Source organism: Poromitra crassiceps (genome assembly GCF_964638095.1).
Source record: "Poromitra crassiceps genome assembly, chromosome: 3".
Lineage (NCBI taxonomy): Eukaryota > Metazoa > Chordata > Actinopteri > Beryciformes > Melamphaidae > Poromitra > Poromitra crassiceps.
In genome coordinates, this window is record NC_139625.1 from 21,385,832 (window position 1) to 21,404,230 (window position 18,399).

The 18,399-nt window shown below is 43.5% G+C and overlaps 1 protein-coding gene across 2 annotated transcripts in view; it reads right to left on the reverse strand.

The window, feature by feature from the left end:
- Nucleotides 1–18,399, reverse strand: part of LOC310773791 (gamma-aminobutyric acid receptor subunit beta-3-like) — a gene marked incomplete at both ends in the record, with an annotated part of 125,488 nt that overhangs the window by 15,031 nt on the left and 92,058 nt on the right. For both annotated transcript variants that reach the window (XM_083633743.1, XM_083633744.1), the window contains one exon: nt 15,461–15,613. In XM_083633743.1, coding sequence (XP_083489869.1) covers nt 15,461–15,613 — 153 coding nt within the window. The remainder of the gene's footprint in view (nt 1–15,460; nt 15,614–18,399) is intronic.

Consider the following 18,399-nt stretch of genomic DNA (forward strand, 5'->3'; position numbering starts at 1 on the left):
CATCTTCCATGAGAACCTACTGTATAGGCAGGAGTCCTTTTTTCACTGAGTTGATTCATCTCATCTAATTAAAAATGAGCTCAGAACTAAAATATAAACCACGACTCTTGCAACGTTCTTACATCTGTTTCTCCGCGGCGCTTTGAGACAGAAGGCAAACTTGGCCTTGTTTAGAGCATCACACATTCATTCAGAAGATAAGATTGGTGCGAAAGTCACACATCACGTCATTTTTTTCTCCAAGGCCTCCTCCTTCTCGATCGTGAAGATCTATTTCAGAGGCTAAATTTGGCACTTAATTACTTCAAAAGTGTCTCAGAGTGTAAGCCTGTCCTAAAGGGACATTTCACCATTTTAAACAGATGTTGCTATCTTGTTGTCAGTAACCTAAGGGTCACGTTGGAGAAAACTCCCAACAGCTGTCTGAGGCGTTGCTATAGAAACTAGGATCTCTTTGAAGAAAACATGTTTGTTGTGTGGTTATTTCTCCTACTGGTTAAGATTGACATACTGCAAGAAATAATTACAGTACGCTTGCTGTGGCATTGCCTTGTAGCCTGATAGCAGACTGTATTGTCAACTTGTTACTCCATTTCTTTCTTCAGTCAGACATCGCCTCCACCCTGACCGATTTCCATGACGGAAATCCCTGATTTTCCATAACCAATCACTAGAGACCAACAACATATCCTAACCAATCACTAGAGACCAACAACGTATCCTAACCAATCACTAGAGACCAACAACGTATCCTAACCAATCACTAGAGACCAACAACGTATCCTAACCAATCACTAGAGACCAACAACGTATCACGTATCCTAACCAATCACTAGAGACCAATAACGTATCCTAACCAATCACTAGAGACCAACAACGTACCCTAATGCCTACCCCACACTACAGGATAATTTGCAAGATTATGGCCAAGATTCCCCCCTCCCGATTTTCTCGGGGGTGCTCGCGATTTGAGGCGCGTCGGGCAGATAATCTTCCCAAATGATCCTGTAGTGTGTGGGGTTCAAAGATTCACAATAGGGAAGACTGCCTCTTCCCGATTGTGAATCGGGCATATCTAACATGTTAGATATTTACAACCCGACAGGCGATTGCATCTTGAGCAGAGAGCCAGTAGTAGCTGCGTTTCCATTACAGTTTTTCGCAAAATAATCTGGTCCACGTCCGCCCGCAGCCCCGCACAGAAACAAAGAACGAGGAAATTGTCATCGAGGTGAAATACCCGTGCGTCTTTGAACGGGACGGAAAACTAATGCTATACTGCAAAGCATGTAGCCTATAACAAGCGCTTAGGTCTCATATGCTTCCCGCATCGGCGAGTGTCCGCACGGAAAAGTGAGTCAAATCAGCAGACGCGCCCCTCCACAACACAAGGCACCTGTGCAGACGGTTTTCGCCTGGCCGTGCACAGTAGGCCAACACCCCGAATGGACGCGGCTGTCCGCGCAAATATTAGTTAAACAAATCCTTTCAGTGCAAATGCATTATAAAAACAAAAAATAAGATTTGTTTAGAAAACGAAATGACACAAATGTATTATTATTATTATTATCATTATTACTACTACTACACCCGGTGCGCACACTGAATAGGGATTTTAAAAGTTAACGTCGAGCCCTGCTTCCAAGGTGAATCTTCGGCATAATCTTCTAGTGTGTGGGGTTGCGTTTGAACAGACGCGATTGTGTGTGTGTCCCAAGATTGAAATGTTAAAAAATCGGCTCTCTCTGTCCTGTAGTGTGTGGGCTCTCAAGATTTTTATAATCTTCAAGGATTTGAAAATCCTGTAGTGTGGGGTAGGCATAACCAATCACTAGAGACCAACAACGTATCCTAACCAATCACTAGAGACCAACAACGTATCCTAACCAATCACTAGAGACCAACAACGTATCCTAACCAATCACTAGAGACCAACAACGTATCCTAACCAATCACTAGAGACCAACAACGTATACACCGTAATCTAATCCAGTGAATCCCTTTGAATAAATGCCTTCAAAGCAGAGTGCTGTTCGTATTTCAAAGCAATTGGTACTTTTAATCGATTTAGAACAGCCTCGATAGCAGCGCCTATCTTGTCTATAGCGGTCGCCATTGTTGTTTGTCTGGCGTTAGTCCCGGCCGTTGAGCTGTTTGTTGGCACTGATTGGCTAATCATTAGTCCCCCTCGGTGCTCATTGGACCGAACGCTTTTTCAACAGGAGAAACCGTTGTTGCAAGTCACGATGCCAAACCAGAAGCAGTCAACTCGGTGGAGTGGGCGGCTGCACCCAGGCAAACTGAGTGTGTGTCAGTAAAACAGTGAGAGAGACAGAAAGAAAAAGCCAACCTGTGTTTTGCTTGTGCTGTGAAACTCTGATCTGATCTGACTGCCCTTCATCCTCCAAATGTTTTAGTTATTTTTTCCCCTTCATGGATCCCTGTGTGTGTGTGTACGATCTGCTGTGTGTACGATCTGCATGTTTGTGTGTGTACAATCTGCATCTTTCTGTGTGTACGATCTGCATGTGTGTGTGTGTACGATCTGCATGTTTGTGTGTGTACGATCTGCATGTTTGTGTGTGTACGATCTGCATGTTTGTGTGTGTACGATCTGCATGTTTCTGTGAGTACGATCTGCATGTTTGTGTGTGTACGATCTGCATGTTTCTGTGTGTACGATCTGCATGTTTCTGTGAGTACGATCTGCATGTTTGTGTGTGTACGATCTGCATGTTTCTGTGTGTACGATCTGCATGTTTCTGTGAGTACGATCTGCATGTTTGTGTGTGTACGATCTGCATGTGTGTGTGTGTACGATCTGCATGTTTGTGTGTGTATGATCTGCATGTTTCTGTGTGTACGATCTGCATGTTTGTGTGTACGATCTGCATGTTTCTGTGAGTACGATCTGCATGTTTGTGTGTGTACGATCTGCATGTTTGTGTGAGTACGATCTGCATGTTTGTGTGTGTACGATCTGCATGTTTGTGTGAGTACGATCTGCATGTTTGTGTGTGTACGATCTGCATGTTTGTGTGAGTACGATCTGCATGTTTGTGTGTGTACGATCTGCATGTTTGTGTGTGTACGATCTGCATGTTTCTGTGAGTATGATCTGCATGTTTGTGTGTGTACGATCTGCATGTTTGTGTGTGTACGATCTGCATGTTTGTGTGTGTACGATCTGCATGTTTCTGTGTGTACGATCTGCATGTTTCTGTGTGTATGATCTGCATGTGTGTGTGTGTACGATCTGCATGTGTGTGTGTGTACGATCTGCATGTTTGTGTGTGTACGATCTGCATGTTTGTGTGTGTACGATCTGCATGTTTCTGTGTGTACGATCTGCATGTTTCTGTGAGTACGATCTGCATGTTTGTGTGTGTACGATCTGCATGTTTGTGTGAGTACGATCTGCATGTTTGTGTGTGTACGATCTGCATGTTTGTGTGAGTACGATCTGCATGTTTGTGTGTGTACGATCTGCATGTTTGTGTGTGTACGATCTGCATGTTTGTGTGTGTACGATCTGCATGTTTGTGTGTGTACGATCTGCATGTTTCTGTGTGTATGATCTGCATGTTTCTGTGTGTACGATCTGCATGTGTGTGTGTGTACGATCTGCATGTTTGTGTGTGTACGATCTGCATGTTTCTGTGTGTACGATCTGCATGTTTGTGTGTGTATGATCTGCATGTTTCTGTGTGTACGATCTGCATGTTTCTGTGTGTACGATCTGCATGTTTCTGTGAGTATGATCTGCATGTTTGTGTGTGTACGATCTGCATGTTTGTGTGTGTACGATCTGCATGTTTGTGTGTGTACGATCTACATGTTTCTGTGTGTACGATCTGCATGTTTGTGTGTGTACGATCTGCATGTTTGTGTGTGTACGATCTACATGTTTCTGTGTGTACGATCTGCATGTTTCTGTGTGTACGATCTACATGTTTCTGTGTGTACGATCTGCATGTTTCTGTGTGTACGATCTGCATGTTTGTGTGTGTACGATCTGCATGTTTGTGTGTGTACGATCTGCATGTTTCTGTGTGTACGATCTGCATGTTTCTGTGAGTATGATCTGCATGTTTGTGTGTGTATGATCTGCATGTGTGTGTGTGTACGATCTGCATGTTTCTGTGTGTATGATCTGCATGTTTCTGTGTGTACGATCTGCATGTTTCTGTGTGTACGATCTGCATGTTTCTGTGTGTACGATCTGCATGTTTCTGTGTGTACGATCTGCATGTTTCTGTGTGTACGATCTGCATGTTTCTGTGTGTACGATCTGCATGTTTCTGTGTGTACGATCTGCATGTTTCTGTGTGTATGATCTGCATGTTTGTGTGTGTACGATCTACATGTTTCTGTGTGTACGATCTGCATGTTTCTGTGTGTACGATCTGCATGTTTCTGTGTGTACGATCTGCGTGTTTCTGTGCGCACACCTACAAGTAGGTGTGTGTGTGTGCATAACCTCCGTTTCATTGAAATGCAAAGGTCTGCCTTGAAACCTCCGACTGCCCCTTGGTCATCAAGCTGAAATAACTCATTAGAATAGTGGTGCATGTATCTGGCCCCCGGCTCTTGGTAACCTTACCCACCGGGGTGGGGGGGGGGGGGGGGGGGGGTTTGCCGAATGGCTTAGCGTGATTATTTTTGCTATCTCCCGGTATGCCCGGAAAGGCACCTTCGCACATCGCGCAAGTGTGTGTTTGAGCGCAAGACAGAGAGAGAGAGAGTTGTTTGAGTGACAGCTGCATGTTATTATGCAGTATCTACCGGAATGTTATTGTTATTGAATGCTTGTACATATGATTATTTGCATATTATTGCATAACCATTTGTGTTAATTTTCTGTAGTGCTTTGGCAATAGGAGTTTCTAACCTGTCATGCCAATAAAGTGCAATTGGATTTGAGAGAGAGAGAAATAGAGAGAGCCAGAGAGAGAGAGAGAGAGAGAGAGAGAGAGAGAGAGAGAGAGAGAGAGAGAGAGAGAGAGAGAGAGAGAGAGAGAGAGAGAGAGAGAGAGAGAGCGTGTCACAGACGAGCGAAATTGAATCGCCGTCGGTTTGATACATTTCCCGTTCTGTCACTTTGCCGCCCATAAACACACGCCTCAACCCGTAAACATGCAAAGCCCCGCCTCCAATAAGGCAATAGCTCCATATCTCATCTCATTATAGATATATATGGCAGATATATCTCTGCTGCTTTATCTTCCCTTACTGGAGAATAAATGGAGCCTATCAGTAGCCGGGGCCGCTCGTATAACACACACGGACATGCTTATAGCATGTGTGTACGTACGTGTGTGTGTGTGTGTGTGTATACGTGCTTGTGTGTGTGTGTGTGTGTGTGTGTGTGTGTGTGTGTGTGTGTGTGTGTGTGTGTGTGTGTAAACGTGTGTGTGTGTGTGTGTGTGTGTGTGTGTGTGTGTGTGTGTGTGTGTGTGTGTGTGTGTGTGTGTGTGTCATAAAGTACAGTGAGGAGACCAGGGGCATGAGGGGGGTGGGGGAACTAAGGTCAATCTATCCCTTAGTGTGATTTATTGGCACATTACAAGGCCAACACTGCTTGTGTGTGTGTGTGTGTGTGTGTGTGTGTGTGCGTGTGTGCGTGTGCGTGTGTGTGTGTGTGCGTGTGTGTGTGTGTGTGTGCATGTGAGTGTGTATCGGAGAGAGATAGGGGAGAAAAGCACGTGTGAATGTGTGTCTTCCCCTTTGGCTCTCTATTGGCTGGTGCAAGCTCCAGGTTTTTTTTCCTTTTTTGCTTAACGACAGCCTTGTTCTTTATAGGTGTTCTCTCAGCTGTGCCATTACTCTCTGTCCTTCACCCCCCCCCCCCCTCTCTCTCTCTCTCTCCTTCTCTCTCTCTCTCTCCTCTCTCTCTCTCTCTCTCCTTCTCTCTCTCTCTCTCCTCTCTCTCTCTCTCTCTCCTTCTCTCTCTCTCCTTCTCTCTTTTCAGACAATTTAATCAGAGGGTCCTGGGCCCATGGGCCTCCCTCCTTTTTCATCATGCCTCCGGACTCTCGGGGGAGGAATAGAGGTTTTCATAGGGTTTCTCTCCCTCTCCGTCTCTTTCTGTCGCTCTCTCTCTCTCTCTCTTTCCATTGTTCTCGCCCCCCCTTTTAGTCTGTTTTCCAGCCTCTCTCCCACCTCCCTCCCTCACTCTCTCCCACTCCCCTCTCCATCGCTCTCTCGTTCGCTCAATTTCTCCCTCCCGCCCTCTCTCTCTCTCCCTCCCACCTCGTTTATCCGTTATCTCTTTTTCCCCAGATCCCACCATCATTTATCAGTGGTTTCCCTCTTTGCGCACGTTACACTGCCCGGCTCTAGTTAGGAGTTTCCGAGGCCTCTGTCTACCGTAACGACCATAGCAAAGGCACAGAGCAATCAAGCCTCTGTCTACCGTAACGACCATACAGTAGCAAAGGCACAGAGCAATCAAGTCTATAATCAGAAACCAATAGGCCACCGGCAACATAGCCCAACGCTGTAAAAAAAAAAAAAGCCATCAAGTAAAATGCTTAAAGTCAATGGATGTTAACTATGTGAGTGGTGTCATGCCTTGTTATGGCACAGGCAGCAAAGTGCTAGCTCTCTCACAGTTTGCACATAGCTGAGGGTTGTATAGTATATAAGGCCATTACATATAAATAAGCCAGTGCCTGCTCAGTTGGTTGGTCGATGAGCTCTTGTTCGACCAAATTCTCATTGGTTGGATAATTGCTGGTGTTACTTTCATAAGAGAAAAGCGCTCCAAGTAACGCGGAACTTTCCTCATAGCGCACACCTCAGGCTAGCACATTTAGCATGCTATCCAGGCTGAATGGACAGCTGAAAGCGGAGGGATGAAAGTAAATGATATTGTAAGGCTGGGTTATGGCCGTTGAAGCTGGTGGGGGGATTTATTAGAGACAGCAGAAAGGGGCTAAGTACAAAGTGTTATGTGTTCATGTGTTGAAGCTGGTGGAGGGATTCATTAGAGACAGCAGGAAGGGGCTAAGTACAAAGTGTTATGTGTTCATGTGTAGCCGGTAGTGATGCGCGGGTCACCCAGAACCCACCGGGTCCCGCGGGCTGGCCCGCCCCGCTGCAGGCGGTCTGGATTGGCAAATTAGGAAAATATCGCGGGTGTGGGCGGGGCAGGCTCAGAACGTGACAAAGCAACATTATAATATAATTTAGTTAGGGCAGTGAAACACGCAGAGTAACCCTTTATTAAGACGTGAACTCTCTCACTCGTACACAATCAGCGAGTCTGAAGCCGTCTGCACCTGCTGCACTAGTAAAGAAACACTTCAAATGAGGTAGCCTATATGTGCTCTCAAAACAAACATTTTGGAAGGATTATTCGCTGTAATTATTATTTGAAGTGTCCATAAAACGAATGCCACCGCAGATTTTCTGTGTGGACTCGACTGTGATCTATTTGTCAATTTTACTGCAACGTGAGTAGGCTACGTGACCAATTGAGAGCGCATGGGGTAATTAAAAGAAATTGGAAGGAATAAGAACTGTTTCTGTAGCCTACCTCCTCTACCTGCTACCTCCATTTTGAGACCTTGGATTAATTGAGGAAAGATCGATAATAGCCGAGTTTGTAGCGCCGACGAAGCATCCAGTGCAGTAAAACTGTTGTCCAGTCACGCACCGGCACGCATGTGTGTGTCTGTCTGTGACAGAGAGAAGGAGAGAGACGAGTTTGGACACATTGGAGAGCTCTGCTGCGCTCATCGTGAGTCCAGAGACATATTACATTAAATTGGCCGTTTGCGGGCTGCTGAGTTGGGTTGGGTTCTGGGTTTTCAGATATGTTAACGGCGCGGGCGGGGCGGACTGGCACTAGTAGCCGGTGTCGGTGCAATTTCGGCTTGATTTGATTGGCTGTACGTCGGGCACGTGGGATTAATGTGAGCAAATTGGCAGACAGCTTTAGATTAGCTAACACGCTAAGCTATACTGATGTTATCAGGCATGATAGACATTAAACATATGAATCATAAAAACATTCAATGACCAGGATTCAAGTGTTACAGGACCATTTCTCATAAACATGAGCCTTACTTTTTGAAAATAAATGTTGTGAGAGTTTAACTTCATCTGTAGTTGTCGACCCCGAGCTGAGCACTTCCGGTAGGCTGAGTAGATCCTGTACCTACACACCGGCAAATTTCATTGGAGGGGCATTTTCACCACAGTGGGTAATTGGCACAGGTAAGAAGGTGGAGACTAGGAAAGAAGAGTGAGTGGTATTGTTTTTCTCCTGAGCTGCTGAGGTTAATCTTACTCAGGTTGCTAAATTGTTATCTTAACATTATGAGAATAGAATAAGACTCCGGGTAGACTGTTCGCTGTGGCAGGGAATAAATCTGGGCTTGCTTGAGTTAGCAAAAGGAATTACTGTGTCACTCTCCTTTCTGACTAACGTTACAGTGCTACAGAATATTTTCATAACCATCTTACACGCTTTCTGACAGCTGTTAGTTTCGCAACGTAATATAATATGGTATTTATTTCTCTCACCATACCGGAGTAAACTGGGAAAAAGGAAAAAGTGCTACTTTCGTACCGGAGCTCCCCTAGTTCTATTTTCGGAAATCATATAAATATGGGCAGATGCGCGCTGGTCGGCTCTGAGTCTGCTGTTTACGTTAAAATATTTGAATACGCTGCAAGATAGCTGTTTATGTTTATTTATAATTATAACCCCCCCACCCCTCCCCGGATCGAGTGGTTGAAGAGTAGGTAGAATTTCAGTTGACCAAGATTTTCTTTGGCTGACTTCAGCCCTATCCCGAACCAATTACAGCAAATACCCACACCTTGACACTTGATATAATATGACAGTTGATATAATATGATTATGACAGTTGATATAATATGATTATGACAGTTGGAAATGGGTTTCAACCCGATTACAGGAGGAGCGGGTCATTTGTATCTTTGCAATGCTTCAGAATCGCTCTGGAAAATGAGATTCTCCCTCAAACAATTCAATTGTTCGCCTTCTGCCTCCTTGAATTGATTCCTCTCTGACCATTACACTGTGCTCTTACTGGCAGGTTTGCACGCACGCACGCACGTGCGCACACACACACACACACACACACACACACACACACACACACACACACACACACACACACACAAAGAAAAGCAGAGACACGCACACGCACACACACACACACACACACACACACACACACACACACACACACACACACACACATGCATAGTCGAGCAGACACACTCTCCCCCATCTAGGGTACCTGCTGAAAGCTCGTAATGATCCATCAGGAGTTGTGAACGCTCCTCCGGTTGCCTCTTAGCTGAAGAAGCACACACCGGATATTGCAGCTCGTTGCACTTCACACATACAGACCCACTCACTCACACAGACACACACACACACACACAGACACACACACACACACACACACACACACACACACACACACAGTAATGACTGGATATAAGGAAAGAAAGCGCGCCAGCTCTCCTGAAAGGCGTACACACGCGCAAGGGGAGACGCGTGCTTTCCAAATATCCGTTCTGATCTCTAACCAGCTGTATGTAGATAAGAGGGGAGGAGGAGGAGGAGTTTATTTCATTTCCGATACCAGTGCTACCGGGGCAACACCGTCAGGGACGCTGGAACTCCTTTTAAGTAGGAGGTGCTGCAAGGAAGGGACTCGGTGGCGCCCGCTGCCGGATCGTTTTTCTTTTAACGTTTGGATGTTTTTGAGCCATATTTAGAGGAATATCTCATTTTAAATTAACATTAGGATTATACTGTTGTGATGTCATTATTCAGTATTTTCTTCTTTTCTTACTCATTTTCATGTCACCACCTGCTCTCCCTTTTGGTCATTTTACACTACAACAGACAGCAACACAGGCAGAAACACTGATTCTACAACGGCCTGAGTGAATACTGGATTCTGATTGGCTAGCAACAGTGGTAAATACGCCAACAATCTACAGTTCGGCTCCAACCGCAGTATCACTCCGCTCCCTGATGCTGACTCCGTTCCCTGTGCTGACTCCGCCCACTGTTAGCCTGTCAGTCCAAATCTTCAACAAGGAAATGGCCGATCTCTAACACAAGGAAATGTCCGATTTCGTAGTAACGTTTGATTTACTGGGTGGATTGAGTTTTGAGCAGTGGTTAGATGAAGATGAAGGTGAAGTGAACAAAGAACGACATGGTGAAATTGGGGAGAGAGAACTGGCTGAGCTTGAGTTGTCACGAGTTCGGACTAGCGGGAGGTCGGACTAGCGGGAGGTCGGACTAGCGCCCGGACCCCGAACCTGGGACTGTCAAACAAACAAACGCCCTCTGCCGTCACCAGATATCAACACACCACCACCAAAACGGGCTGCTTTAGATAACTGTTTAAATAACTGTACTTTTACAGGCAATGTATCAATAACTGTGAATCCCGTTAAGGAATAGGTTAGTTGTTTTTTGGCTCAAAGGCAACTAAATGTTTAGTGCAATCATTGATCTTGTGTATGGAACTATATTCTGTGGCGGAAGGATAAATGTATTCTGAAACCAGTAATGATTATAAATAAATGAATTGGATGTTACAATTGTGTATTTTTTATATTATTTGGTAGCCGTTGTAGAAAACAAATTTAACACTCGAGGTCGGGGGTTGTGGGCACATTTACCACTGGTACAGGGTTTATCACTCGGCTTCGCCTCGTGCCACAACCCTGTACCAGTGGTAAATGTGCCCACAACCCCCTCCCTCTCGTGTTAAATTTGTTAAACTTATTATAATAATATTTTATTAACTTATTATTATAAACCAAACATCAAAAATAACATCTCCACCCTCTTTGCTTTGCTCGTAGTCTTCAACTAAACCCTAAATATCGCAGTATAAAGCATATAAAACACATTTTAATCTTTTTTTTTAATTCACTTTGCAATTCCAATACAAAGCAGCAGAGCACCGTGCAGCACCCTAAGCACCCCCACTTCCCGCGTCCCTGGACACCGTGCCCCGATTCGCCTATTTGCCATATTGCCATAGTAAAAGTAGAATGTAGATGCCTTTATCTTGACTGTGCGTGCAGTACAAACTGTGGTACAACCCTCACTGCTACTTAGCTTAGCACTACAATGGCAGTATGGTACAGCTGCCTATACCCCCATGATGCAGTCGCCCAAAATACACCTTCCAACAGCGCCAGAAACACTCACACGTACATCTTGTGACTCGTGTATTCACCACGCGATGAAATAATAATACAAAGTGATGGGAAATGGTCATTTTCGAAGTAAATCCATAGCAAGGACCAGGCCCGCCGCACCCCATTACGCAGAGTACGCAGACTGCGTAGGGCATCATGTGACTGGGGGCACCAAAAAAAAAAAAAAAAAAAAATTTGGTGCCCTCAGTCAGGCCACTCACTGAACAGCAGGCCAGACGCTGCCTACTGGTTTACTAGTGGTTTTATTACTTTATTCAGGGTTAAAGTGGGTGCATCTCATTGTAAAATTGGAGTCGGCCCAAATTGGGCTTCAAACGGCCCAAATTGGGCTTCAAACGGCCCAAATCTGGCTTCAACCGGCCCAAATCTGGCTTCAACTGGCCCAAATCTGGCTTCAAACGGCCCAAATCGGGCTTCAAACGGCCCAAATCTGGCTTCAAACAGCCCAAATCTGGCTTCAAATGGCCCAAATTGGGCTTCAAACAGCCCAAAAAATTTGCCGCCGCCCTTCGGACGCCGGCACACACGTCAGCCCGTATTGGCCTGGCCTGCTTGGTATCTAATGCCTGGCCTGAATTATGATCCCAGTCCGCCCCTGCTTGCATGTACAGTTTAACAATCGCTTGTTTGCTAACATGTACAGTAATTCTAACAATTGTTTGTTTGCCACATGTAATGTAATGTGAGATACACTAGTATCGTTCATAATTAATGATTTTGCAGTCTTTCGTTTGACAGTTATTGAAAGTTTTGCGGGGGGGGGGGGGCACCACAAAACAATTACGCTTAGGGCACCCAAATGGCCAGCAGCGGCCCTGGCAAGGACTAACAAAGAGGGTTCCCTCTGTAACCAAATTGACTTATTTCCTTGTTTGCCTGAGGCACATGCACTGTGTGCAGTCAGCAGTACATCAGGAAGGCTTTGACGATTTTCAACCCACTTTGTATCATTATAATCTCGGTAATATAAAGCAGATGGACAGTGCTTACCTTCGGTATATGTTTTCTGCATCGAGTAATCCGCAATTTGACTGTCTACAGAAACTCCGCCCTGCCAGCTGGTATGGGTCGTTAACGTTCGTTAAGGCTTTCCATTGAAGTCAGCATACAGAAAAAATTAAAAGAAACAATAACAGCCACCCTCGAAGCCGCGCCTGCAGCAACATCTGTTCACTTCCTGCACAGAATGATGCGTTTTGCATCATTGATGATGCATTCTGCATCATTCTGCACGGGAGTGCTGGAATAAACAAACAAGGTAAAGGCTGCCCATCTGTATAATTACTGACATTGTAATGATACAAACCGGGCTGAAAATCGGCAAAGCCTCCCTTTAAGTAAAATTTGCTCAATTTAGACAAAAGAAATGTGTCACGATATTAAAATATCATCAGAATATGATTCCATCGAAAGACGATAAGCGATCATATTAAATTATCGCCCAGCCCTACTGTGCAGTATCTGACACTGACTAGACTGTATTGTAACCCCCTGCGATGAATTACCATAACTACAAACCAGCAAACTGCTGCTTATCTCTTCCTTTGTTTATTGCTCAGCAGAGCCCCAGAGTGAGTGGGCGTTTCAACCCAGATTAGCACTCTTCAATAATAGCATGATTTTTTTCCAGTATTCTTATTAGAGAGCAGCTCTATCTGTAGCTCTGCCCAGTCACCACAGCGAATACACACCAAAGTATGAAATCTGTTACAAGCCAAGGTCATAGATTCTGATTTTTGCCCCACGGAGGGGCAAAGCGGAAGCCAAACACAGATACAGGCACACACAAAACAACATACCGACCCATGTTGAGGACATTTTATGCACACCAACACCCCAATTACTGCTGTAATCAGCTTAAAGCAATATTTCAATTATGACGGTGAGTTATAACCAGTGTTGGGGGTAACTCATTACAAAAGTAACATATTACATGTAATATATTACTTTTAGCAGTAACTCAGTAATATAACTTATTACTTATAGGATTTCAGTAATATTATACCAGTTACTTTGTCAAGTAACTCAAGTTACAAATTGAGTTACATTTTTATTAAATCAAAGCACATATTTAAAAAAGATGCAATCATTTCCTAATCAAACTCTGTTTTTATGCAAATAACCACTATAGATGACAATAACAAAGGAAAAGAATAATATTTCGAATTTTGGGCGGTTTACACTGACTTCAAGGCGGTTAAAATTATTTTTCGGGATGGTGCCGGGGCGGCGATGTCATTCTGCTGCTGCTGTTATTTTGGTGAAAGTAATGCAAAAGTAGTGTAATAAGTAACAAGTTACTCTACACAGAAAGTAATATTGTAATGTAACTTATTACTTTCAAATGAAAGTAACTAGTAATATGTAGTATATTACATTTTGAAAGTAACTTGCCCAACACTGGTTATAACACGCAACCTTACGTTAGCCAGAACCTGTCAGTAAAGTTACGTCCCTATGAATGGAGCGCGGGGGGGCCAATGCGAGTGTCGGATTGTGTGTGTACGTCAGTTTATAAACAAAGTAACTATAACTAATAAACATTAGATTAATCACGTTGTCATGTTGCTCATTACTAATGCCATACAAGTTGGATTTAGCCCTGTAGCATAGGCTGCTGAGGCTGCCTTTTAATTTGCGTTTTAATTGACCAGTTCCTGGCATAATGAAACATGTCGGTTTAGGTGGTTGCCAGGAAATCAAACCGGTTTAAGCTTGTACACCGGACCGGACTGGCTAAACCGGAAATGGACCCATGCCTAGCTGTGCCATGTTGTGGCTTTGTAAATAAATACAATGCAGGGTTACTGCTTCTGGCGAGCTTTGACATGCACGGTTTGAAAAAAGCCAAAATAAATCTGACTAAGGCTTTCACAGGCCCCAATAAACAGAAAGATTGAGCAGGAATCTAGCTGTTTATGCTTAAATTACTCCAGATTAAGATAATCAGATAAAGGCGTATACACACACACACACGCACGCACGCACGCACACGCACGCACGCACACACACACACACACACACACACACACACACACACACACACACACACACACACACACACACACACACACACACACACACAGTGCAGTGTGTGTGTGTGTATGTGTATGTATGTATTGTGTATGTGTATGTATGTATATACTGTATATACACACATATATATATAAAACATATATATATGACATGTTCTTAAAGCCCCCCTCCAGTGTATTTTGTCAATTTTGAGACATGTCATGTATTGCTGGGTTTTGTCCTGCTCTACTGATTAGCCACAGTGTTCACCAGTGTAGTATCTTGTTGACAAATAACCTTATTTTCGGCTCAAAGTCCTAAAAGTAAGCTTTTGGTAAAAACGGGTGATGATCAGACATTAGAATTTCTGAGGAGTGACGTTTCATAGACAAATACAATATTTACAGTAAATACCCTCTGCTGTTAGATAGCTGTTAGCCATTGGCCGCTACGTTTGCTAACTAAGTGTTCACCAGGCTCAAAACACCGTGATAGTCACTTTTAACCAGTTCGAGTCACGCTCTTTCCATAAAGTCCCTCGGCTTTGTTTGTTGACAATAAGCAATATTATGGCTTCTATAAGAACGTTTTTCACTGAGATATGACCGGAAACAGTATAGCCGCTATACTTCAGTTTTATTGCAGACAAAGAGTAGGCTGAAGACAAGATGAGAAGCTGTTCTGCTTCTTTTACAACAGCGTCCTATAGCAGTCATTATTTTGCAGTAGAACATGAGTGGAACAAACTATTAGGCTTCGGTTCTTAGCAATCTAAGCTCTTTGGCACAAATGGTGACATGCGTTGTTACAGCACGAACGCATTCCTTTTTTAATCGAACATCAACTGTGAAACAGGTAGGAAAAACTGACTGGAGGGGGGCTTCAAACCTTTCGTTATGCCAGACTAGGGACAATTATTCTCAATTTTTTTTTTTTTACATTTTCCTTAAAAAGTTGTTTTTTTAAATCTTGAGTCTAGATATATTTCCAAGCCCTGTCCTCCTCAGCTTCGTGAGTCACGAGCCACCACTTGTCCCAGGACACGGTGAGGTGTTTAGTCTATTACTATGGGAGCATGTGGGTTCATGAAAACATATTGCCGCTCTTTACCTCCTGGGAATCCAACAGAACTGAGGCTCACAGCCAATTTCGCTTCCTGACCGCTCATTTAAGGAGCCAACTATCGGCTGCTTAACAAACGTTTTCTCACCGAGAGCCACTCTGGCGGCAGAGGCGTCATAGTTTATCCAGAAGGAGACCCAGGAGAGGATGGTAATCAGGATGGACGGCATGTACGTCTGCAGGATGAAGTAGCCGATGTTCCTCTTCAGCTTGAAGCTCAGAGACAGACGAGGGTAGGCACCTACGGAAAGGGGGAAGGGACAAAACAATGAGCAAGGCCCCATAATCTGAGAGACAGTGTATATTCAATCTTGCTGTGAAAGAGGACATTTTCAGTGGATAGGAAGAATTATTATGTGACAAAAGTGCTTGGGTCATGACACCTGCAACACTGTAAAACTACAAAGACAGATTTGATTCCAGTGAAAAGCGCCCAAATACAACAATTGAGGAGGACAGGAGAGACCAAGTGATCGGGTTTTACAGAATGTAGGGAAACAGTGGATGGATCCAGAAGGAGGCGGTAATGCAACATAAAGGACGCCAACTGCCATAAAACACCACAGAAGAAGAAGAAGGACCAGGACAGAATGTAGGGAAACAGTGGATGGATAAATCCAGAAGGAGGAGGTAATGCAACATAAAGGATGCAAACTGCCATAAAACACCAAAGAAGAAGAAGAATATTTAATGATGAGATTAAGAGAAATATATAAATTGTCCTTAAACCTTAACGAAAGGATATATTGCTCAGATATACTCTTAATAAATAAATAAATAAATAAATAAAATAAATACATAAATAAATAAATAAATAAATAAATAAATAAATAAATAAATAAATAAATAAATAAATAAATACATAAATAAATAAATAAATAAATACATAAATAAATAAATAAATAATATTAACCTGCAACCTTTGAATAATTTAAGAACCCTTTGGGAACAAGACTTTGACAGGCCTTTTCCCGCTCCCTCCTTTCTAGTTAAAACTAAACTTGCAAAGATGTATCCTAATATTGAGCCCACCTGTGAGAACTGCAAGGTGGCTCTAGTCACTTTGTTTCACATGTTTTGGGCCTGCCCCCTTCCAGTTTTTGGATCTCTAAGTGAAGCGTAATCTACTATTGATGTGCAACCCATTACTGCCTTGTTTGGTGTCAATGCAAAATGATAATCTACAGTAATGCACAAGGTGATGGTGTTCACAACTGTTCTGGCGTGCCACCTCATTCTGTTATACTGGAAAGGGTCCAGACATGCCAGGTGGCTGAAAGATGTACTGTTCCACTTAAAGTTGGTGAAAGTAAAATATACCCTGCAGGGAGGTAAGTCCAAATTCTATGAGGTCTAGAGACTTAATTCTTAGAGTGTTAATTCTGTGTGGGAGGAGAATTAACATAGTAACACTAAGAGGAACATCTAGTTTAATCTTTGATTATTAAACTAGATGTTCCTCTTAGTGTTACAATGTTAATTCTGTTGGGTCTCATGGATTACTACTTTAATCTATTGTAAAAAAAAAAAAAAACGCTTTTATTTTGAAGGCAAAATCACTCAACCGAAAGTGAAGTTGTAAGAAATTGTTGCTCATTTCACAGAGGCATTCTTGCGGTTTCCCCATCACACACGGAAGAACAACAAAAACAACAAAAAACAACGAATGACAGCATTTTCATGTGATGACTGACAGCTAGTTTGAGTGATGCTTGACAGCTATTCTGCAGGAGGAACGTTTTTGTGTGAGATGTGAGGAGTGATGCCTGATGAGTGAGGACTGATGATTGACGAGTGACGCCGTATTGTGCGATGACTGACGCGTGAGGAGTGAAACAGTAATGCAGGAAGAATGACAGCGTTTTCGTGTGAGGACTGAAGGTGTTTCAGAGCACACTCGACATGGTTTTACTAGGAGACATGACAACTGACAACGCTTACTCTGACGGAGGAGGATGCCCTAAAATGGTTGCCGTAGTGCGTGCATGCGTGCGTGCTAGGGGTTTGCACGACTTCTGATTTTTTCAAGTGGACCTTTCTACCAACAATAAAGTCGAGTCGACGTCGATTACCGGTAGCCATGCTGCAGTGCCGTTAAAAACAAGCTAGCGTGAACTTGCTATAATAATGCCAGGCAGCATGTGTGTTACTGATGACATCAGTGATGACATCATCCATCAAATATTGCTGTCGGCCACTGATTTATAAAACACTTTGAATTGCCTCAGGGTAAGAAATGTGCTATACAAATAAACTTGCACTTGCTTAGAAAAAACAAACCTGAGCTGAGCAAGTATCTGATTGAGCATTTCCGGATACTTGCTCAGGGTTGTCAGTCAGCTTCGTTCCTTCAGACATAACCAGATATTAACAAACAAAGCTGAGCGAGCATATTACAAAAACTAAACAAAAATCTAACTTAATTAAATGGTAAAAATGGTCAATGGACTGCATTTATATAGCGCTTTTATCCAAAGCGCTTTACAATGTGCCTACATTCACCCATTCACACACCGAGGGCGGCCAGCTGCCACGCAGGGTGCTGGCTCAGCCATCGGGAGCAATTTGGGGTTCAGTGTCTTGCCCAAGGACACTTCGACATGCGGACTGGAGGAGCCGGGGATCGAACCACCAACCTTCCGATTAGTGGACGACCTGCTCTACCTCCTGAGCCACAGCCGCCCATAATTACTGGTCTATCGGATCATAATCTCACTTTAGTGGCTAGGAAGCTGTCGAAGACATGGTATAGAAATCAAAACAAAACTGAATTTAAAACATATAATTTCACTTATCCCAAGGAAAGATTTAGAACCTTTTGAAAATGAAATTAAGAGAACCAAATGGAGTGATACAACTTCTGGCAAAAATTGTGAGCAGGCCTGTGATGATCTAATGGCAATATTTATTTATTCTTTATTTAACCAGGAGAAATAAGACCATTGAGACATGTAGTCTCTTTTGCAAGGGTGACCTGATCAAATATTTATGCAAATCATCTCTAAATTTACTAAAACGCTTTCCCGC